Below are 24,479 nucleotides of genomic sequence, written 5' to 3'. Positions count from 1 at the left end.
AATTTATAGGCATTTGATATACCGCTAATTGCAAAGAAGCATCAAAGAAAGTAGTTAACAATATAAATTTTGAAACAAGGAAAGCAAGAGAAGAGAGAGAAAAAAATATATGCAAAGAAAGCACAAGTAAATAGCCAGGTTTTGAGTGACTTTTTGGAGGACAGTGTGAGCTGTGATTTAATATTAATCGGTAGAGTGCACCACAGTTTAGCAGCAGCATATGAGAATACTAGCCGTTAAGCCCGTTAAAACGGGCGCGTATTGGAATGTTTTTTTTCCCAAGGCCCCCCTCCCGTTGCAGCTGCAAGGCCCCCTGCCATCCTCCTTCCCTGCCAGCTCCAAGGCCCCCTCTGTCCCTCCCTCCCAGCTCCAAGGCTCCAGTCCTCCCCCCTTCCCAGCTGCAAGGCCCCCTGCCCGCCTCCCTCCCTCCCAGTTCCAAGGCCCCAGGCCCTCCCCCCCAGCTCCCAAGGCCCCCTTCCCTCCCTCCCAGTTCCAAGGCCCCCTGCTCTCCCTCACAACTGTAAGGGCCCCATTCCCTCACAACTGTAAGGGCCCCCCCCCGTGCCTTCTTCCCAGCCAGCTGGAAGGCCCCCTTCAGTCCAGCCCTCCCAGCTCCAAGGCCCCCCCTCCTTCTGAGACCTCCCATGTCCCCTCCCCCCCAAGGTAGCCGCTACCGCCCCCCCCCCCCGGAGTCGCCCCCGCCCCCCCTTCACCCGGCCCGGGCCCTCTCTTCGTTATTCAACTTACAGCAGCCCCAAAACAGCAGCAAGCAGCAGCTCCCGTTGGCCTTCCTTCACTGCCTGTGCCTCGCCCTCGTGTGACGTCACGTCGGCGAGGGCGGGGCACAGGCAGGGAAGGAAGGCCGACGGGAGCTGAAGCTGAGCTGCTTGCTGCTGTTTCGGCGCTGCTGTAAGTTGAATAACGAAGAGAGGGCCCGGGCCGGGTGAAGGGGGGGTGGTGGCGACTCCGGGGGGGGGGGGGGGGAGCGGTAGCGACATCAGCGGTTCCCTCCCTCCCCTTCTGCGCAGTTTCCCTCTCTGACCCGCCCCCCTCCCCCCGTCATCACGTCTTGATGCGGGGGCGGGACAGAGAGGGAAGTCTCTACTGCGCATTTGCAGGTGAGTCGGTCACTTGCCATTTATAGCTTTGATAGTTTCACAAGTGAAATTGAATTGGATGCTGGAGGAGAGGGAAGTTGCAATAAATGATGCTGGAAGGATCATAAGGAACGATTATGAGTCTATGGATTAGAAATATAGTTAGGTGCGTCAGGTAGGAGACCTTTATTTACCATGGAGAGCAGTTTAAACTTCATATTTTAAGTCCATCTTTTTAGAGACAGGCTGAATTGATTGTGAGGTTTTCCAGAACAAACTGTTGATCATGTAAGAGGTTGTGTGTTGGAATGGCTACTGTGGGCTTTGGTGCTTCTAGAGGCCAAAGACAAAGCATCAAGATTCTGCTTCTTGCTGTAGAGCAAAGGAAACCAACATATGCTATGCGTATCTTGGGTAAAAGATATCGTCATATGGGATTTGTGTCAAGTAGGAGAAGAGTCAGCGGGAATTCCTGTGGAATATTTCCTCTCTCTAAGGAAGATTGCCATGGGATGAAATCAGGGTCTGGGTAAGCTGACAGTTCATATTGAGAGCTCTCTGAACACAGGGAAGAGGGAGGTAAAGACTGCCTTACAGGGAGTTCAGAATCCAAGACAAAGTAGAGATACTATTAGATTTCAAGATAAATAACTTTTCCTCAGTACATGAGCAACATCTGTGAATTGAGATGCTTGCATTACGCCTTATTCCTGATACTGAACCGATATAAGATTTCTACAGACGCTCTCGACAAAATCATTCAACGTCTTCTGTAGGAACGAATGCTACCTTCTCCAGTAGCTGTGACCAGAATGGGGAGTAGGGTTTAGCAGAGGTTGGTCTGAAGATTACTGCATAGGAAATGACAATTTGAACATATGCACTATGATTGGAGAACAAAACAACATCTGTGCTGGCTCTATGCTGGAGAAGTTGGTGCACAATCAAATATGAATGACAAGAAAGCTCTCACAGACTACACTACAAAACTGATACAGTATCTGCTTTGGGGTGGAGAGCCCAGGCAAGTGCTATGGTCTTGAAGTCATTTTTTTTATTTTATTTGAATTTTCTAAAATGTACACAGCTGATACACAGAGAGTACACAGGAGTGACACAGGCTGCACATACTGCAGCAGGACGTTTATCCACTCCTATCCTAGATGAGATAATATTTAACCATCTCTCTGACCTCATGTGCAACTTTCTTTAGTCACCTTACTTCCTAACTCCTCTTACTCTCTTTACCAATCTATATGTTCCATCTTTGCTTATACCCTACACTGTCAATTAAAATGTTCTATTAGGTATTGTGTTGACATTGTATGTACTGTACTATGCCATACTTTGTATTATTTGAATATTTTTACTGCTGTAATTGTCTATTGCTCATGTTTGATTTATTCTTATTGTACACAGCCTTGAGTGAATTCCTTCAAAAAGGTGGTAAATAAATCCTAATAAGTAAAATAAATAAATACCGCGCCTCCATTCCAGGTGTGACTTCTGCTATGTATGCCAGTACTTTATAAAGACACATAGGCACCTATGTGTTGTCATAAAATAGCACCTAAGTAGGTGCATACATTCCCTCTTAAACTAACCAGCTCATTTTCGAAAGTGATCGCCGGCCATCTTCCGACACAAATCGGGAGATGGCCGGCGATCTCGCAAAAGCGGCCAAATTGTTATAATCGAAAGCCGCTATTTTGACACCATCGCCGCTTTCCTGTCGCAGAGCCGGCGAAAGTTCAAGGGGGCATGTTGGCAGCGACGCAAAGGCGGAACATGGGCGGGGTTAAGAAATGGCCGACTTTAGCCCATAATGGAAAAAAAAAAAACCTGGCGATGAAGAGCATTTGGCCGCTTTTACTTGGTCCCTTTCTTTTCAAGTCCAAGCTTCAAAAAGGTGGCCGAACTGACCACTTGACCACCGGAAGGAATTGGGGATGACCTCCCCGTACTCCCCCAGTGGTCACCAACCCCCTCCCAGCATAAAAAACAGGTTACAAATACTTTTTTGCCAGCCTCTAATGCCGTACCCACCCCCATGACAGCAGAACGTGTTCTGTCCTCCGACAGCCTTTGCCTGCTTGTGATGTGGCTCTGGGGTGAGTGTGGCATCTTTTCTGTTATTTGCACTGCAGAGTCACATCAGCAATGCATTGTGGTGGGCATAGGTATTGGTAGTTGGTAGGCTCTGCTTTTCCCCCTGCTTACTGGGTCAGAGTGTGCCCCGTTTTGTTTCCTGTTGTAGTCCATGCGGTAGTGGCCATTTTTGTAAGACAGTTTTAGATCCCTTTCCTGTGTTACCCACGTCAGAGAACGTAGTTCTTACCTTGAATGGTGCTGAAAGAGGGCATTGTATACCATTGTGCCAGCTCTGACCTACTGCTAATCTTAGTACCAGGGGACTCTTTGCCAGTGGGGCACAACCTCTGATCTGCAGTTAACTGTGAGTAAACGTGGTTATTTCAAGAAAGGACTTTTTCAGAGAGATTAGTCTTCAGGTGTGAACTGCTGTGCCAAAGTTATACAGCAGCAATAAGTCCTAGAGGCTGTATGCAGGTCCCTGGAGCAGTTTTAGTGGGTGCAGTACATTTGTGGGTAGTGGGGTTTTTTTTTGGGGGGGGGGGTTGGGGGGGGCTCAGCTCCCAAAGTAAGGGAGCTATGCTCGTGGGAGCTTTTCTGAAGTCCACCGCAGTGACCCCTAGGGAGCCCGGTTGGTGTCCTGGCATGTCAGGGGGGCCAATGCACTAAAAATGCTGGTTCCTCCCACGGCCAAATGCCTTGAATTTGGCCGGGGTTTGAGATGGCCGACATAACTTTCCATTATCGCTAAAAAACGAAGCCGGCCATCTCAAACCCCGGCCAAATTCAAGGCATTTGGCTGGCCGGAACCGTATTATCGAAACAAAAGACGGCCGGCCATCTTTTTCGAAAATACGGGTGTGGCCAGCTGTTTGCGGCGCCGCCAAAATACATCGCCGGCGCCCTTCGATTATTCCCCTCCATGTGTCCTCTTATAAAAATTGCCCTCTTAAAGCCATGGTGCATGGAAGTAGAAGCAATATCCATAGAGGGCAATCTACCTGAGTGCACAGTCAGACAGCTTCTGTGCAGATGCTTTCTTCTCTCTTCTTTCTAAGCAAGCAGAGAAGTTTTTCTCCACTTCAATGCCTGTCAAAGAGGACACTTTTGAGCTCCACAAAAGTTAAAGTATGGAGAAGCCTGGGAAATACAAACTTGTTAGTCTGATCTCAGTTGTGAGCAAATTATTGGAAACACTGCTGAAACAGATTTCAGGGATTTCAGGGTCTGAGACAGTAATTTGGAAAAGTCTTGCCAGTGGAATATAATCAACTAGCCGTTGAGCCCGTAAAAACGGGCTACTATAGGACGGGGGGGGGGGGGGGGGTTTGAAAGCCCGCCGCCGAGCTCGCCGCTGCCCCTCCGAGGTCACCGCTACGCCCCCCCCGGAGTCGCCGCCACCCCTCCACCTGGGCCGGGCCCTGGCTTCGCTATTGAAACAGCGCGGGAACGCAGCACACAGCTCAGATGAGCTGCCGTCCTTCTTCTCTGCCTGTGTCCCGACACAGGCAGGGAAGGAAGGCCAACTGCAGCTCAGCTGAGCTGTGTGCTCTGCTCCCGCGCTGTTTCTATAGCGGAGCGAATGCCCGGCCCGGGTGGAAAGTGGGTGGCGGCGGCGACCTTGGGGGGGGGGGGGAGCGGTAGCAATGGCGGTTTTGTCCCTCCCCTTGCGCAGTACAGACCCTCTCTGTCCCGCCCCCGTCATCACGTATTGACGCGGGGGCGGGACAGACAGGGTATTTACTGTGCATTTGCGAGTGAGTTCGGTCACTCGCCGTTTATATGTTTGATTACCCTCATTGAGTGACCTGAGCGCTGGATTGGCAGAGTGCTGATGTAGTATACTTAGATTTCAGCAAAGCCTTTGGCATGATCTCTTACAGGCAACTCATAAACAAAGCAAGTGCACTTGGTCTGACTGGGTCATAAACTGATTGAATGGGAGGTGATAAAAAGCACTAGTAAATGGAGTTTGTTTTGAAGAAAGGTACATTACCAATGGTCTGCTGCAGAGATCAGTCCTTGGTTTGGTTCTTTTAAACACTTTTGTGAGCAATATTGCAAAAGAGTTGTCAGGTTTGCCCCTTTGCAGATGACATCAAAATCTATAACAGGGTAAACACACTGGAAGATGTGGTTAACATGAGGAACGATCAAGTGAAGTTGAAGAATGGTCAGAATACGGCAGTTAATATTTAATGTACAGAAGTGCAGGGCCATGCATTTGGGCTGCAAAAATGCAAGGGAGCAGCACAGTTGGGGAAGGAGGGAAGGATGTACTTCTGTGCACAAAAGAAGAGCAGCATATGGGGGGAGGTGATCATATATGATGATTTTAATGTGGCCAACAGGTAGAAAAAAAATGACAAAAAGCCACAAGAATGCGTAGGTACAAAGTGAGAGGATTGGCCAAAAGGAAAAGGGACATAAAAATAAATGTGATAATGCCTCTGTATGAGACCTCATTTAGAGTAATGCATGCAGTTCTGAGATTTTGGCTTTCTTCCACCCAGGTGGGTTTTCATTAGTTCCAGAGATAGTAACATAGAAGGGAATAATCGAACGTCGCCGGCGAAATAGGTCGCCGGCGATCTATTTTGGCGGCGGCGCAACAGCTGGCCGGAACCGTATTTTCAAAAAAAGACGGCCGACCATCTTTTTTTTCGATAATACGGTGTGGGCTGGCGAAATGCCTTGGATTTCGCCGGGTTTGAGATCGCCACTTTTGTTTTTCCGCAATAATTGAAAAAACTGCCGGCGATCTCAAACCCGGCGAAATCCAAGGCATTTGGCCGTGGGAGGAGCCAGCATTTGTAGTGCAATGGTCCCCTTCACATGCCAGGACACCAACCGGGCACCCTAGGGGGCACTTCAAACATCTTTTATAAACAACCAAATTAGCTTCTAGGTGCATAGCACCCTTCCCTTGTGTGCTGAGTCCCCCAAATCCCCCCCCAAAACCCACTGCCCACAAGTGTGCACCATTACACTAGCCCTAAGGGCTGAAGGGGGGCACCTCCATGTGGGTACAGTGGGTTTTGGGGGGCTTGGGAGGGCTCAACATTACCCACTACAAGTGGAACAGGTAGGGGGGGATGGGCCTGGCTCTGCCTGTCTGCAGTCCACTGCAACCAACAACAACTGTTCCAGGGACCTGCATACTGCTGTCTGGGTGCTGGGTATGACATTTGAGGCTGGTATACAGGCTGGCAAAAAAGGTTTGTATTTTAATAATTTTAGTGTGGGAGGGGGTTGGTGACCACTGGGGGAGTAAGGGGAGATCATCCCCCATTCCCTCCGGTGGTCATCTGGTCAGTTGGGGCACCTTTTTGAGGCTTGGTCGTGAAAATAAAAGGACCAAGTAAACCCGGCGAAATACTGCTTATCGCCGGGTTTTATTTTTCCATTATCCGCGAAAGCCGGCCATCTGGTAGCCACGCCCAAGCCTGCCCATGTTCCGCCTTTGCTTCGCTGCCAAAACGCCCCTTTGAACTTTCGCCGGCGAGGCGAAGGGAAAGCGGCAAAGCTATCACAAATGTAGCTTTTGAATATATGCTTTTCACCGCTTTTGCGAAATCGCCGGCCATATCCCGATTTGTGTCGGGAAATAGCCAGCGATTACTTTCGATTATAAGCTGGATAATAACATAGTAGAAAAAGACCTGCACGGTCCATCCAGTCTGCCCAAGAAGATAAATTCATATGTGCTACTTTTTTATTTGTACTGCCCTCTTCAGGGCACAGACCGTATAAGTCTGGCCAGCCCTATCCCCACCTCCCAACCACCAACCCCGCCTTCCACCACCAGCTCTGGCACAGACTGTATAAGTCTGCCCAGCACTGTCCTTGCCTCCCAACTACCAGTCCCGCCTCCCACCACCAGCTCTGGCACAGACCGTATAAGTCTGCCCAGCACTATCCTCGCCTCCCAACTACCAGTCCCGCCTCCCACCACCAGCTCTGGCACAGACCGTATAAGTCTGCCCAGTACTATCCCTGCCTCCCACCACCGGCTCTGGCACAGACCGTATAAGTCTGCCCAGCACTAGTCCCGCCTCCCAACCACCAGCCCCAGCACAGACCGTATAAGTCTGCCCAACACTAGCCCCGCCTCCCAACCACCAGCTCTGCCACCCATTCTAGGCTAAGCTCCTGAGGATCCCTTCCTTCTGCACAGGATTCCTTTAAGTTTTTCCCACCTTCTAAAGGATATAAATAGGATTGAGTCAGTCCAGAGGATGGCTATTAAAATGATCAGTAGTCTACTTCAAAGTCTAGGGGGACAGACTTACAGATATCAATTTGCACACTTTGAAAGGTAGGAGAGAGGAGATATGATAAGACATCAACAAATTAAAGAGTAGTAAATTACCTGAGCTGGATGGCATGCACTCTAGGGTACTGAAAGAACTCAAACATGAAATTGCTGATCTGCTGTTAGATATCTGTAACCTGTCATTAAAATCGTCTGTAGTACAAGAAGATTGGAGGGTGGCCAATGTAACACCGATTTTTAAAAAGGGTTCCAGGCCCCTCCGAAGGGACACCACCTTGTAGTGGTGGAGGGGCTTCTGTGTTTCAATGACTCAGAGGGCTATGCTGAAGGGTTACCCATATCAGACAGGCCTCTGAGGAGAAACCAGACAAAGAGTGTCCCAAACTAGGGAGAGTGGAAAGATGGTGACCTGAAGCTCGTACGCTCAACGGCCCAGCTGTTCTCTGAAGTTCTGTCTTTGTTTACTTGAAATTTCCTCTCTGCATTTGCAGTTACCTTAACTGAGAGGAAGGGGACAATGAGGGGTCAGCCGCCGATGACCAGCATTTTGTCCCCTGTGCAGCAAGTGTGGGACCGCTGTGCGACGAGCTGCCCACAGATGACTGGGTTGATGAGTCCATTGATTAGCGCCGGCAAAGGAGCGTCGATGTTCTTGGACCTGGAAACAACTTCATCGCTCTCGAATCATTTAATCACCATGTCCAAAGGAGTGGAGGACTGAGTTAGGAGTGTATGCTGAAACAGAAGTCGTTTACAGCTGAACCAGTGTCAGCGGTGCCACTCCTAAACCCGTAAGAGCTATCATCTTGGAGTTTTTGGCTCCCGTGGAGGTTACATTGAATATCATCTGGAAGGCGCTTCAGGACCTAACGGTGGTAGTAAATAATTTTGTTTCAGATATAATCTTATTAGTGAGCCACATGGATAATCGAATCGAATCTTTTGAGAATGAAAAATTGATAGAGCAAATGAAGTTCTACAGGAGTAGGAAATGGTTAAGATTTTGAAAATGATAATAGACCAGAAAAATTTGAACAAAATGAATATTATTACAGATGATTAATATTGAGATTGTTGTTCCCCCAGAGTTCCGGGTATGACTCCTAAAGTTTTTTCCTCTGAAATGATTCCTCTTAGTATATTAATTTAAAAGGAGTGAAGCCTGCGAAACTGGGATTACCTTAATCAGTGGGAATTGGACTGGAGATTCAAGTGTTTGTATTGTTAAATAATTTCTGGTTTTAAAGGGGAAAAAATGAAATCAGGTGTATTATTTCCACTAATATTGGACAATAAGTATGTTTCCAACGAAATTAATTGACTGTACACCGTCTTGGGTTTGAAGAAGCCAATCAGACGATCAATGTGGAATAATGATTCAGATAAATAATAACTGGGGATAATCAGGTTAATACCACGTTTTCTTTGTTTACGGTTGTTTAATTGATCTCCTTGTCTTGTTTCACTCTCCCTATTTATTTTGTGGTCTAAGAAAGAGAAAAATTGTATATAATCCATTTATCTAGTTGAGATTGTTTCCCTCTAATGTATTAATGTACAGTCATCTCTGTATTACTGTTTGCAAGTGACCCTTGTAAAATGAAAAATTATAAATGATTAAAAAAAAAAAAAAAAAAGGGTTCCAGGGACAATTCAGGAAATTACAGACTGGTAAGCCTGACTTCAGATCTGGGAAAAATAGTGGAAACTATTATAAAGAATAAAATTACTGGACACAGAAACAAACATGGTTTAATGGGACAGAGTCAGCATGGATTCAGCCAAGGGAAGTCTTGCCTCATCAATTTGCTTCATTTCTTTGAATAAATATTTTATTTTTACTTATTTCATCAGGCTTGATATACCACAATGTGGTTGGTTAAGGGCAGCTATGCGATAACAAACTATCAGAGGCGGAACAGCCAGTGAGAAACTAGGACAGAGCAAAGAGAAAGAGAAGGAGAGAGGACGAGGAAAGAGGACAGAACAGGGTTGGTTTAGGATGTTGGTATGGCAAAGGCCTTGGTAAACAGATGAGTCTTGGGGAGAGAGGACTTCGAGCGGAGCTGTGCCGGGAGACAGTTCCAGAGGAAAGGTCCAAGGTAGCTAAAGTCTGACTCACAGGAAATATCAAGGCAAAGAGCCTGTGCTGAAGGCAGCACAAGAAGATTAAAGGAAGAGGAGTGGAGGGTGTGTGTGGGAGCAAAGGGTATCAGAAGGTTGTTCAAATAGGTGGGGGTGGTAGAAAGATGGCTTTTGAAAACAAAAAGGAGAATTTTAAATTGGATGTGCTTGGAGATAGGAGCCAGTGTTCAGAGTGGAGGAGACAGGCAACATGATCGAAACGGTGTACATGGAGGCATATTTTCAAAGCACTTAGCCTTCCCAAAGTTCCATAGGTTTCTATGGAACTTTGGAAGGCTAAGTGCTTTGAAAATATGCCTCATGATGAAGTAACTTGACAGCTGTGGACTGAACAAGTTGAAGGCATTTAAGGGATGATAGCAGGAGGCAAGCATAAAGCGAGTTACAGTAGTCCAGGTGAGCTATTACAAGGGTGAGAAGGAGAGTGCACAGTGAAAGTGAAAGCAGAGGTTGAAGTGAGTGAATGCAATGTTTTGGGGTTTGAATGAAAGCTTAGGGTCAAACAGGAACCCCAGGATTCTGACTGATCCTTGGACTTGGAGAGGGTGATTATCAAAGACAGAATGATAGGGACATTGGGAAATGAATAGCTTCGCATTTCATGGCACTGAGGAACAATAAGTGCTTGCATAACCACTGAGACATCAATGAGAGGGGCAATGAAAGTGGTGGAAGAGGGAACCGGATAAAAGATTTGAATATCGTCAGCATAACAAAAAGGGGAGCAACCTTGATCCTGAATAATTGTGAGAAGGTTTGCAAGGAAGACACTGAAAAGTGAGGGGGAGAGGGTGGAGCCCTGAGAAACACCAGAAAGAACTGAGAAGGTGGCAGAACGTCAGCTTTGATGAGTGAGTTGGAAAGTGCGATTGGAGAGATAGTTTGTGAACCACCTGAGAACAATATCAGAGATACCCAGACAGTGAAGCCTATGGAGCAAAAGATTGTGATAAACAATATCAAAAGCTGAAGAGAGATCTAGATAGACTAGAATGACTGACTGGTGTTGGTAAAGTTAACAGTGTATTTTGTCATTAAGAAGAAGGGATTCAGTACTATGGTCATGGTGGATCCTGTGGAATCAAGATTAGGTGTGTGTTTAGAAGTGGTGTAACTAGGGCATGCTTCCAGGCCAGAGGGACTGAGGCTTCGGAGAAGTTGAGGCAGATGAGAAAGAGGATGAGAGGCACAAGAACTGTTGAGAGCTGTTTGGCTGGTATAGGGTCAAGAGGAAGAAAAGGGGTTAAGTGATTAGATGGTGTGATTGACTGAAGTAGAGTAGGAACTATAAACGCAGACCAGCTGGAGACAGGTAAAGATGAGGAGGTGGGTGTAAAGGGACTGGGGCAGAAAGCGGCGGGACAATCCCATGGGAGTGGAGAGCAAAGACTGGCACAGTGACAGTATTTTTGATTGCCAAGCGTGGGCAAGCAAGGATAGAAGCAATGGGTTATAAGATGGGAAGGAAGTGGAGGATGGGGAAAAATATTTGGAAAATATTGAAGAGTGATTGAGGGCTATTAGCTGTAGTCTCAATTTGGTGATCTAAGTAAGAACATTTGGCCAGGCAGACTGCTTTACAAAACTCGTGGTTGCAAGTCTGGAAGAGCAGGAGAGATGATGCAGAAAGGATCTTAAGAACATAAGAATAGCTATACTAGGTCAGACCAATTGTCCATCTAGTCCAGTATCCTGTTTCCAACAGTAGCCAATCCAGACCACAAGTGCCTGGCAGAAATCCAAACATTCCATGCTACTAATCCCAATGCAAGCAGTGGCTTCTCCATATCTGTCTCAATAGCAGACTATGGACTTTTCCTCCAGGAACTTGTCCAAAAATTTTTTAAACCCAGATATGCTAACTGCTATTACTACATCCTCTGACAAAGAGTTCCAGAGCTTATCTATTCAATGAGTGAAAAAAAATCTCCTCCTATTTGTTTTAAAAGCATTACCACGTAAATTTGAGTGTCCCCTTGTCTTTGAACTTTTTGAAAGACTAAAAAAATCAATTTACTTTTATTCGACTACACCACTCAGGATTTTACAGACCTTAATAATATCTCCCCTCAGCTGAATTTTTTGTACGCTGAAGAACCCTAACCTCTTTAGCCTCTCTCATATGAGAGGAGTTCCATCTGCTTTATCATTTTGGTCACTCTTCTTTGAACCTTTTCTAATTCTGCTATATCTTTTTTGAGATACGGCAACCAGAACTGAATGCAATACTCAAGGTGAGGTCGCACTATGGAGCAATACAGAGGCATCATAGTATTCTCAGTCTTACTTACCATCCCTTTCCTAATAATTCCTGGCCACTGTTGGAAACAGGATGCTGGGCTCGATGGACCTTTGGTCTTTCCCAGTATGGCAATACTTACGTACTTATGTACATACTGTTTGCTTTTTTGGCCGCCGCCACACACTGGGAAGAAGATTTTAGTGTATTGTGTACGACAACATCTAGATCTTTTTCTTGGATGCCTGACACCCCCCCTCTAGGTGGACCCTAGCATCAGGTATCTAAGATTTGGATTGTTCTTCCCAATGTGGATCACTTTCAGGCTCATTTTCAAAGCACTTAGCCTCCCAAAGTTCCATAGAAACCTATGGAACTTAGCCTCCCAAAGTGCTTTGAAAATATGCCTCTTTGCATTTGCCCATTTTGCTGTCATGTTATATGTTTCTCTGAACTCACAGAGACATTCTTCTGTTTACATTCAGTCTGCACTGTTGACATCTGGAATGTGTGTCAAAGTTCTGGATCTTCCTATCAGACTAAGTGCAGGGTCAGAGTTCCAGTTTCAACTGCAATATATATATATATTTTTTTATTGAAAAATACAAAATAAGATAAGGAAAGATGACAAACATATCGGAATGCAAATGTGAACAGAAATGCCTCATTATTTATAACACTCTTGATCTTGGGGATTAGAAATTAAGCGCTTATTTTGAATTTTTGATAGCAGTTTCATTCAACAATCAAGATGGTTATGCATCTGTTTTGCACAGCGGAAAAAACAAAATCAAGACTGCTGTGTGAGGGAAGGGTTTACCAAACAGAGCTTTAAAGTTAGTTCTGAGCTCTGGGAAAGCTGTTTCATCCTGGTGCCATCGAATGACATCACTTGTGTGTGCCTGACCCAATCCTGCTTGCTGATGGAATATCTACTTGTACCTCTGAAAGACTGCTGTAACTCCCAGCCCACAGTCTAACACTGTACAGCACAAATAGAATATAAACACCTGGATGTGTTCTTCCAGGAAATAACCCCCCATCCCCCACACACACACTAATACCACTACAATAACTCTGTATTTAAAACAAAATATGGTTTTCTTCCAGAGACAGTAGGATTCAGCAGCTCCCCTCAGAACTCCAGGCATAACCCAACAGTATTTTCTATAGCCACTTCTAGAACTGGAGGGGCATTTGGATACACGAGATGAAATATTTTTTCATAACTGCTTCAACATGCCTCAGGTGTCAAGACATCATAAATTGTTTTCTCGATGATGTGAGACATAAGGTTTTGTAGTGTCACACCAGCAGATGCTGAGCAGCATTTTAGAAAGGAGATCCAGCTCAGAATTTGGCGATCCAAGTCTGTATATTACATATAGATGTCCATTTCTTATGTATCTTAGAACAGGATCTGCTGACATATAGACTGTTCTAAAATACATGACAAATGGGTATCTAAGTGCTGGCCATGTCCAGCATAAATATTCAATTTACAAACTGAAATATCCAAACTGTAAATGGGACAAACAAAACAAGGAACATGGACGGCTTTGTGGCAGCACAGAAACATCCATATTATAAATGGCCACCCAGGCATCCATGTGGTTTGAGCAGTTGACTGAGAACTACGGCAGAGAATTAGAGGATACCGGTTCAAATCCCCCTGCGGCTCCTTGTTTCTTTTCTTTAGTTTTTCTTTTTTTTTTTAAACTGTGAGCCCTCCAGGGACAGAAAAATGATCTACAGTGATTTCTCTTACTCCATCCAATGGAGAACTGTTCAATCAGAGAACTTTAGTACCAGGCACAAATAACAATGTCTATTTTTTTTGACATGTATGTCCTTTTCCCTTCTGAAACTGGAATTGGACATCCACATTTTGACCCCTCCCTGGTCATACCCAAAACGCACCCAGACCATGCTCCCTTGCTATACGGAGGTACTGCAGTTTTAGACATTCATATCCTGGCTTTATAAAATTGGGATTTGGACATCCATGGAATATGGATGTCTAAATGCCAGTTTTCAGACATCCAAAGTAAAACAGAGCTTCTAAAATAACCACTATTATGACAATGACCTCAGTTCTACCACTGAATCAATTTTTATCACCTCTAACAGAACGCTATGTTGCCATTTAGGTATGTGATGTATGCTGTTACCTGGTTGTGAGATAGCTCTACCTCGCTGGCGAGATCTTCAGCTGTTATCACATCCAGAATGTTATAGGGAACTACACCGACCTGCCCACTCCGAGACCGCAGTTTCCACCACTGTTTGTTACCATCCAGCACCTGCGAAAGTGTAAACCAGTCAATGACAAGGAGCATGAAGAGTGACATGGTACCCAGCAAGGCTTAAAAATGCAGAGGATAGGACAGCAAAGATCCAAGAGGCTAACAATGTTAGCCACGGAGGGGAGTGCTGCCCACATTTAAGTGTCAATTGCATGTATGACTATACAGAATACCTGCACGTTCAGAGGTAAGTGTACACTTACACCTGTAAGTGGAAGCAAAACAGCTAAGCACTATTTTGTAAGGGAACACACAAGTGCATAAATGCAAGGGGATGGACACATGGGCGGAGAATGGGTGGTGCTGTCATTTATGTGTGCTAGTTATAGAATACTGTAAATTATGCATGCCCTTCTAACATTTAGGTGCTGGTAGTTACATCAGGTCTATGGCTGGTGTGTCATCAGGCACATAGATTTTAGGCTGTGGCACAATTCTCCAATGGAAATCTGGCTCCCAGATATCATTATAGAATAGACTCTCACCACATAGCATTGAGGAACCTAAAAGGAGGCAATAGAATGATTCCCTATTTGTAAAAATGCTTAGAATACTAGCATATATGTGTGCATATATCTAAACTCAAACATTTATAGTCCACTTAATCCCAAAGATGATCCAAAGTGGAGTACAATAAAATTCACAAATATACACAATAAAACAAACGTATACACTGCATTATAATAGAAGCCTATTAAGAATAATTATCAAGCAAATATTTTTGAAACAAGTAGGTTTTCAGACATTTGTGTAACACAATATATGAGAGAGTCTGCATTATTACCAATGGTAAACTATTCTAAATTTGCACGACTTGAAATAAGAGCCTTCTAACAATTTCCTTAAAATGAACCCTCTTAAATAAAGGAAAACTTAACATCTGAAGATGTAATATTCAGTTACCATTTATAGTAAATGGAAAATCAAAATCTTAAAAACAAAACAGGACGAATTAAATAAAACTTGAACATAAAATGGGAACCAGTGAAGCCTCACTAATAGAGGGGATACACACTCAAATTTACTTGATCCAGAAAATTAACTGGACTGCTGTATTCTCCAGAAGTTGATGTCTTTGCTGTAATTTCATTTAGATGCCAAGATACAGAACATTCCAAAAGTCTGATTTATTTCAGACTCTGAACCAATAAAGTGATTCTCATAAAAGTAAGAGCTAACTGTGTTGAGTTGTTTAAACCTAAATAATACTTTTAAAGATGATTACTTGCTCTGAGAACAAAGGAAAATCCAAAGATTTTGGCTGACCAATCCAGAGTCAGGGAGCAACCTTGGCAAATGGAATTACAGCTGTTAAAGATTCTTGACATTTGTTTTGTTGGCATTTAGTTTTAACATTTAGGATGCCAAGTCTTCCTGCAATTTTTCACAATCTGCATGTGTTTTGATAACGTTGAATAGTTTTGTGTCATCTGCAAATTCAACCCCCTGCTTACTAAGCTCACTTTGAATGGGCTGTGTCAGCATTGCCGCATGGCTTAGTAAACAGGGGGGTTAATCACCTCACTCGTTGTTTTGATTTCCAGATCATTTATAAATATGCTAAATACCACCGGTGCAAGTACAGATCCTTGGGACACTCTACTATTCACCCTCCTCCATTTGAAAAAAATGGCCATTCAACCCCACCCTCTGTTTTCTGCCCAACAACCAATTCCTAATCCACAGAAGGGCATTGCCTCCTATTCCAAGGACTTTCTTTTAGCTCTAATAGCTTCCTTCACCTCACTTTTTAACTATGTTGGCTGTCATTTGACCTTCCTTTCTCCTTTTTTAATACATGGAAGTGTATCTGGTCTGGGCTTCCAGGGTAGTGTTTTTGAATAGCATCCAGGTGCTGAAATGGGAGCAGGTGGGACTTTGGGTAGTTGATAAACCCCAGAAACGCCAACACGCAAAATAGTTCCTCACATTAATTCTGGAGCACCTTCCTTTGATATGTTCTTCACCAGCCAATTGTCCAGATAGGGAAACACATATACTCCCAGACTGTGAAGCAACACTGCGACTACAGCAAGACATTTTGTAAACATTTTGGGAGTGGATGCGAGGCCAAATAACAGAACGCAATACTAGTCTGGTGTTTCCTTAATTGAAATCTGAGATACCTCCTATGACTGGGATGTATCTGGATATGGATACAGGCATCCTCAGTTCCAGAGAGCATAGTCAATCATTTGCCTGAATCATGGGATGAAATGTGCCCAGGGAAATCCTGAACTTTTCTTTGACCAGATATTTGCTCAGGGCCCTTAGGTCTAGAATGGGATGAAATCCTCAGAAATAAAATATACCGGTATTTAATCAGGAAGAGGTGGAACCTGAGCAGAGTGCCAGATTCAACTCTGGCCACCTTGATGGGCAGACTGGATGGACCGTTTGGGTCTTGGTCTACATTTATTATATTTACTATGGTGGAACAGGTTCAACCACTTGGGTATTTAAAGGGAGGAGAGTTCATCTGCGAGCACTACCTGATACTGAGAGCTGAGCCTTGATGCTCTTGGTGGGACATTTGGAGGAAGTTGTTGCCAACTGAGGGTGTAACCCTGCCGGACTATATGAAGAACCCACCAGTCACAAGTTACAAGGAGCTGCCTTGCTTGGAAAATGTTCATTGTCCCTCTGACTGGTAGGCCCTCCAGAACAAGAACTTTTATGTCAGCTATGCTCTGCTGGATCCAGGCAAGAGCTTGTCCCCTGCTTAGATTAGGGAGCTGGTTGGGTCTTCTGGGCTTGCTGCTGCCGATGATGGGAGCATGGAGCCTGGGCCTAATGAGGAGGGCAAGTTGAGGAAGTGAACCTATGCCTTTGAGAGTAGTAAGAACCCTTCCAACTACCGCCTGTAAGCCTTTGAGAATTGGAGGCCACAGAAGGAGTGGGCCGAGACAGGGACTTGATGGTATCTGTCCTTTTCTTAATGAGGTCAGAGCCTTCTTCCACCTTGTCCCCCCAAAAGACTGCAAGGGATGTCCACCACATTTTCTTAAACCGCTGGTTCTAGGTCTGAGAAATGAAGCCATGAGAGCCTGCGAATGCCAATACCTAAAGCAAAAAGCCTGGACAGCACATCAAAAGCATCATAAGCTATCTGGGCTATGGGTTTTTGACACTCCTCCTGCTGATGAAGTTCTGTGGTCTTCTCTGGAGGTAGTGTGTCTGTAAACTCCATCACACTGTGCACCAAGTTCTTCAAGTAAACACTCTGAGCTCGTGGGACTGGATGCAGGAGATAAGCATCAAACCCTGACACATCTTCCTCCCAAAAGATTCCAGAGTACAAGCATCCCTACCTGGGGGACTGAGGCATGGGCCTCGAACTTCTGGCTCGTTTGAGAGTGGATTCGACCAACATGGAATGATGCGGAAACTGCTCCTTCTCAAATCTGGGAGCCTTCTTTGGTACAAGCTGTACAGTGAGAAGGGTCTCCTAATTTCTCATGTATGCAGTCTTAAGGATGCTGTGCACGGGCACTGTCACAGCCTCCTTTGGAGGGGGGTCATAATCAAGGATGTCCAACATCTTGGCCTAGTGCTTGTCTTCAATTTCCAAATTAAATGGGATGGCTTCAGCCATCTCCCTTAGAAAGCTGACAAAGGAGAGCTCCTCTGGGGGATATATTCTCCTTTCCTGGGGCAGAAAGAATTCAGAAGGCAGGCCAAGGGATCCCTCCTCCAAGGGTTCCTCTGGCTCCACCTTATACCTCCAGGAGTTGCCCGTATCAGACTCAGCAAAGTACTCTTCAAGAAATGTCTGAGTCTGCACCTGCCATGGACCACAGGGCGCATGGCCATGCTCTGGGCGACAGCACCAAGGTAAAGGTCCTCTCTTGCTCTCCGGGATCACTTCCTCCCTCGATGGGCTGGACAGAAGCACCACATCAGTGCTGGCTCTGAGGCTCAACAGGGCACCACCATTAACGATCTCCTGACAGGAAGGGAGTAGGTCTTCAAATGGGCTGTGGCAGCATCGTGGCTAACAAGGACACCTTTGCTGCCTCAGCATTGTGCCAAGCCAGGATACACTCCAGCTCCTGCTGTAACATGATCAGGAACCATTTGTCAGGGTCAGGCATTGGTAATGGCATGGCCGTGCCAGTATGGAGACACCCTGCAAAGATGAGGGAGCTGAATCAGAGGCACGGTCCTGTCTTGGCATATCGGCATCGCTTCTATGGAAGGGGAGCGGTCCTCTTGGCGCTGATGCTTCTCGGGTACCTGATGTGCTGGTGTCCCAGAGCTCTTGGTACCATGCTTGGTAGCAGTGCATCTTTGCCTCTGCTCAATGCACAACTTTGGGATCCCTTGGTGCCGATGAGGAATCCTCGTGGAGGACCTCAATGTTACGTCTGATGATGCTCATCCCGAGCAGGCACTACTGATGCCCAATGGCGAGACATGGAAAGACCTCCTCAAAGTTGATGCATCCCCAGTGTCTAGTGCAGCTCCTGATGCCTCCAGTGCCAAGGTCAATGGATTGGACTTCAGCATGCCATAAAGTTTCTCATACAGGGCCTCTCTACTCTTCTGTGTTCTTTTCAGCAGTTGACAATAGAGCTTACAGTGAGAGGACTTATCAAGGCCAAGAAACGGTAGGCACCAGTTGTAAGGATCAGTCACAGACATAGTCCTACCACACCTTGAACGCTTCTTAAACTCACTGGGAGTTTTCTGGGACATATCTGGAAAAATAACTGAGCTGCAGAAACAAGAACTCTTAAAAGTGCCAAAAACACTAAGGAAACAAAGGGAACACAAGAAAAAAAAAAAAAAGAAAAAAATGTCTGCATTACTAAAAGAAACGGAAGGAACGCCAGCATAAAGGATTACTGAGAGGCACAAAAACTGCACATTAGAGACAGTACAGGACACATCTCTGTTCTGTGGATGAGAGAAAACTGAAGGTCCTGTGCGAGTCGAACAGGTGGGAAGGTATACGTGTGGTCAGCCTGCCAAAATCTTCTAGAAGATAAAAGAATACTGGGTAGTGTCTGTTTTGGGGCTGCATGGATGATGTCACCTGCATGTAAGAACTAATTGTCCTGCCTGGTCTCAGAGAAAGCTGAGATATTGAATTCTAACAATGCAGCTTGACATCTGAGACTAAGTACATGGCAATTGGGCATCCAAGTACTATTCTATAAATACATGTGATAGTGTGTATTTGCACTATGGGCATACACAGGGCAGAGCATGGGTGGGGTTCCAACTTACATGTATACCTTATAGAATGCAGTGAAGTTACTCACCTGTAGCAGATGTTCTCCAAGGATAGCAGGACACATTCTCATATCTGGGTATCACACCCCAGCATTCTAACTTCTAGAAGCTTTGGGACTGTCAATCATGCATGGGAGCACATGTTCCTGCTTGCCCGTCACCATGTGAGACCAGACAGTATAATATATTAGCTGATAGAATACAACTCCTAGGGGAGGAGGGCAAAGATGTGAGAATATGTGTCCTGCTGTCCTTGGAGAACACCTACCACAGGTGAGTAATTTCACTTTATCTGAGGAAAAGCAAGATATTATCATCACATTTGGGAATCCCTAGTTATTAGGCTTCTGAAACAAAAAGGAAGGAACAAAATAGAACATACCTGCAACTAGCAGCATATTTCCCAAGTCCATCCTAATAATAGCTTATGGATTTTTCATTTAGGAAAAGTATCCAACCTTTTCTTAAAGCATGCTAAGCTAACTGCTTTTACCACATTCTCTGGCAATGAATTTCAGAGTTTAATTATATGTTGAGTGAAGAAATTTATTTTAAATTCACTACTTAGTAGCTTCATTGCATGCCCCCTAGTCCTAGAATTTTTGGAAAGAGTAAACAAGCAATTCACCTGTTCCACTCCACTCAGTATGCTAAGTGCTGAATGTTGGCACTTAACTGCATAACTGCCAACTCTACCCCAGCCTGTCCACAAAATAGTCAGCTTTCACTAACCAAGTGCAGCTGAACATCAGAGGATAGTCCCACACAAATGATTTAACTGGCTAGTGACAATATGCTAGTATATGCATGCAAAATGCCTCTCATACAATTATCCCTGTGTAAAAGTACCTGTGATGACAAGAACACGTGTGCTTTTATTCAAATTGGGTGTAGGTATGTTTGGGTGTGGATTCTGGGTAGAGTGTGGCCAGGGTCACATATTTTGAGCACATTTTACATCAGCTGGTGTTAATGTTTGTGGTGGGTTCATTATATTTTGACTACTTTAGTGGGGCTATTTTATAATGACATACATGCACATGTCTCTTTCTAAAACAGGCTTAAAACAGGTACTTGGCATCTCAACCAAGGTGACATATTGTAAAATTGCACTGGTCAATATTCAAAATGATTTAAGTGGCCAGGAGAGGATCCTGGCTGTTTAAGTCTCTTGTGTGGGCCGGGGCTATTCGATATTCAGCGGTACTTAACCGGTTAGTGGTACTGAATATCAGTACTGACTGCTAAACTGAAAACCATCTATTTTGTGGGTGGTCTGGGAGCAGAGTCAACAGTTAACCACCTAAGTGGCTAAATCAGATCGCATAAAACACAACTGCCTAAGTGACAAACATAAACATAGGACCAAGTGCTAAATATCACACTTAACCGCTTAACGGACAGAAAGCCACATAAACCAGGATGTTCAAAGCTGGTACCCGGACATGGCCCAGCTGGCAGCTGAATATCTACTCTGCAGTCTTACAGAATAATTCCAACCTGCTGCATTGTTCCAAAATATGTGGGTACTTTAGACCCACAAATTTTGCATTAATTTTCAAAGTGAAAAACATACATATGCTTTGAAAATTGCATAAGGAAAAAGTTTCCACAAATTCTTATGTCTCATTTTTCAGATTAAAACGATACACACAGTTTTGGAAATACAGAATTATGTGTCATCCAGCTGTTAATTAAAACCAACTCAAATTTGCAAACTTCTTAAATGCTATATAAATAGGCATAAGAATTCAGAGAAATAAACCTTTTTTTCTCTCTCTCTTTTACTATAACCCAATTTATCTGCAAAGCAAAGCATTCAACAATTGATTCATGTCTGCCTGTGTGAGATTGTGTGTTAATTCAAATTCACCGCCTTATTTTTGATTCAGCTTCACCATTGTGAATTGAGGTTGAAGAGGGACAGACTCAGGAATAATGTCAGGAAGTATTTTTGCAGGGAGAGGGTGGTAGATACTTGGAATACTCTCCTGCGAGGCTGTGGGGGGTGTGGAGATGAAAACGGTTAACAGAATTCAAAAATGCATGGAAAAAACACAAAGGAATTCTGTTTAGAAGGAATGGATCCACAGAAGCTTAGTGAAGATTGGGTGGCAACACTGGTAGTTGGGAAGCACAGCCAGTGCTGGGCAGACTTCTACGGTCTGTGCCCTGAAAATGGCAAGGACAAATCAAGGACAGGAATACATATAAAGTTATCACATACAATCAGTTTATCTTGTTGGGCAGACTGGAAGGACCATACAGCAGGGGCGTATCTGCGTGGGGCCTCAGGGGCCTGGGCCCCCGCAGATTTCGCCCTGGACCCCCCTACCGCTGCCAACCCTCCCCCTCCGTTGTTGTCGCCTACCTTCGCTGGCGGGGGACCCCAACCCCCGCCAGCCGAGGTCCGCGTCCTCCTGCCGCTGCTGGCTGCCGTTAAAAGAATTCCGTCAGCTGGCGGGGGACCCCCAACCCCCGCCAGCCAAGCCGAGGTCCTTTCATTTCTTCTTCCAGTAAAGCTGGCGCCGAAAGTTTCTTCTGAGTCTGACGTCGCTGCACGTTGTACGTGCAGGACGTCAGACTCAGAAACAGAATGAAGCTCATTCTGTTTCTGAGTCTGCATGTACAACGTGCAGCAACGTCAGACTCAGATGAAACTTTCAGCGCCAGCTTTACTGGAAGAAGAAATGAAAGGACCTCGGCTTGGCTGGCGGGGGTTGGGGGTCCCCCGCCAGCTGACGGAATTCTTTTAACGGCAGCCGGCAGCGGCAGGAGGACGCGGACCTCGGCTGGCGGGGGTTGGGGTCCCCCGCCAGCGAAGGTAGGCGACAACAACGGAGGGGGGAGATTGGCAATGGCAGCAGCTGGGGGGAGGGGGATCGGCAATGGCGGTGGCGGCGGTGGGGGGGGGCTATAATGTGCCCCCTCACTCTGGCCCTGGCCCCCCCTACCGCCGCAGTTCAGATACGCCCCTGCCATACAGGTCTTTATCTGCCGTCATCTACTATGTTAATTGGTACAATTCCCACCCTTTCCGCAACAGGGACGTAGCCAGACCTCGGCGGGAGGGGGGTCCAGAGCCTGAGGTGGGGGGGGGAAGTTTAGCCCACCTCGCCCAGCTGCCAACCCCCCCCCCGCCACTTTCAACTCCCCCTGCCGCTGCCCCCGCTAATTTCGAACCCCCCTCCCACCACCGCCAGGTACCTTTGCTGGCGAGGGTCCCCAACCCCCACCAGCCGAAGTCTTCTTCAGCACCGGTCTCCGGTGCCTTTGCTGTTCTGTTTCTGTCAGTCCTGACATCCTGCATGCATGTCCTGCACGAGGCTACAAACAGGACGTGCACGCAGGACGTCAGGAGTCAGGACTGACAGAAACAGATCAGCGAAGGCACTGGAGGCTGGTGCTGAAGAAGACTTTGGCTGGCGGGGGTTGGGGACCCCCGCCAGCAAAGGTACTTGGCGGGGGAGGGTTGTCGGCGGGATCCAAAGTGGCGGGGGGCAAAAGTAGAGGGGGCCAGGGCTAAATCTGTGGGGCCCTTGCCCCCACCTAGCTATGCCCCTGCTCCGCACCCCTTTACACCTCTGCTCATTCCAGGTACAAATGCACATGTTGTGGAACTAAATGTGTTCTTTTGCCTGCAAGCAAATAGCAGTTGGAAATTGCCACAGTGATTTCTTTTTGGTCAGAGACATTGCTACTACTTGTCCAATTAAGACTGGATATGGAAACAAAGAAGACTTCATTCACCAGCTTTCACAGGAGTTCTATATTCTCTATTGTGATATTAGTGTTGCTTTTCTGTTTTTGCTCTTTACTTAATATGTGTACTGCCCACACTATTCTGTCCTGTCAGAGTTACGTAATACTTTTCTTTTTTTCTAGATTTCTAGTTTAGTGATATTGTAAACTACTTTGGTGCCTTGCGAAAGGTGGGATATAAAAATCTATATATATATAAAACTCACCCTCAACGTTCTATTTGCACTGACATCACTGAAGCCAGGTTCGTAAGTTCGAAGCTCTGAAGCCACACAAAATCACAGTCTGTGGGCCCCGCCCTCGCGTCAAACGTAATGACGGCGGAGCACATTATCAGCTCCAACGTTGTACTGCACTGTAGCTTTGCTCCGCCCTCGCGTCAAAACGCGATGACGTCGAGGGCGGAGCACACGTTACTCTATCGGTTCCTACTGCAGGGGCATTCACATGACGCTGAAATCTTCTGTTTTGGCAGGTCAGTGGGGTGGGGGGGCCTTCGGAGAGGGGGTAGCGCCGGCAGCGACGACATTGGTGGGGGTGGAAGGGGGTGCAGTGGCAACACACACATCAAGGGGAAGTGAACGGTCACGGACGCTGGGGGGGGCGTGCCAAAAGGGCCAGGGTCACAGCACATTCGCACGGAGTGTGCAGGGGGGCCGGAGACACAAAGGGACGGAGGGGAGCCTTGCTGGCACCCGTTTCATTGCGATTTGAAATGGGCCTTCATTACTAGTACTAAATAAACCAATAGGGTCAAATCAAGAAACTTGTTATCTGGCTATAGTGCTATATATTACTATCATTACTTAAGTTTTCTCAATATATGAGACAACACATTGTAACAGATGAATTCCTACTAGTAATTTGCAATCAAATGCAAATTCATTAATAGAATGCAGAAGACTGAGTTTCAGTAGAGTTTTTCCTATGATAGGGATAGGAAATACACATACATAGTAACATACAAAGTAGATGATGGAAGAAGACCCTGTAGCTCAATTTGATACCAGGACAGGTAAGAAAAAATATTTTCTGTTGTAGCAATCAATATGTTTGTAAATGTGTGTTTAAAAGAGAACTTTTCAGGCATGGGGAGGATGTTGTCATTCCAAGGAACAGTGGGAGGCAGCCAAGGAGGCTCTGTTCTCAGCCTCTTCTTTCCACTAGGAGAGAGGGAGACTTTTACTGTAGTGCTTCTTGGGAGTCAAGAAGAGATTTTGTGAAGCAGAGTCTGGAGGGTGAGGATCCCTAAGTCTTTGAAAGCAGAGAAATTAACTTTCTTTAGTTACCCTGGGATAGAGAACAGAAAAGCTCTTGCAGAGAAA

The 24,479-nt window shown here is 45.7% G+C and overlaps 1 protein-coding gene across 2 annotated transcripts in view; it reads right to left on the bottom strand.

The window, feature by feature from the left end:
* The window catches only part of EPS8L2 (EPS8 like 2), a 278,628-nt gene that overhangs the window by 13,879 nt on the left and 240,270 nt on the right, over positions 1-24,479 (bottom strand). For both annotated transcript variants that reach the window (XM_030201298.1, XM_030201299.1), the window contains one exon: positions 14,020-14,151. In XM_030201298.1, coding sequence (XP_030057158.1) covers positions 14,020-14,151 — 132 coding nt within the window. The remainder of the gene's footprint in view (positions 1-14,019; positions 14,152-24,479) is intronic.

The sequence above is a fragment of the Microcaecilia unicolor genome, chromosome 4 (assembly GCF_901765095.1).
Source record: "Microcaecilia unicolor chromosome 4, aMicUni1.1, whole genome shotgun sequence".
Classification (NCBI taxonomy): Eukaryota; Metazoa; Chordata; class Amphibia; order Gymnophiona; family Siphonopidae; genus Microcaecilia; species Microcaecilia unicolor.
Note: the sequence above shows the minus strand (reverse complement) of the source record. Positions and strands in the feature narration are given on the sequence as shown.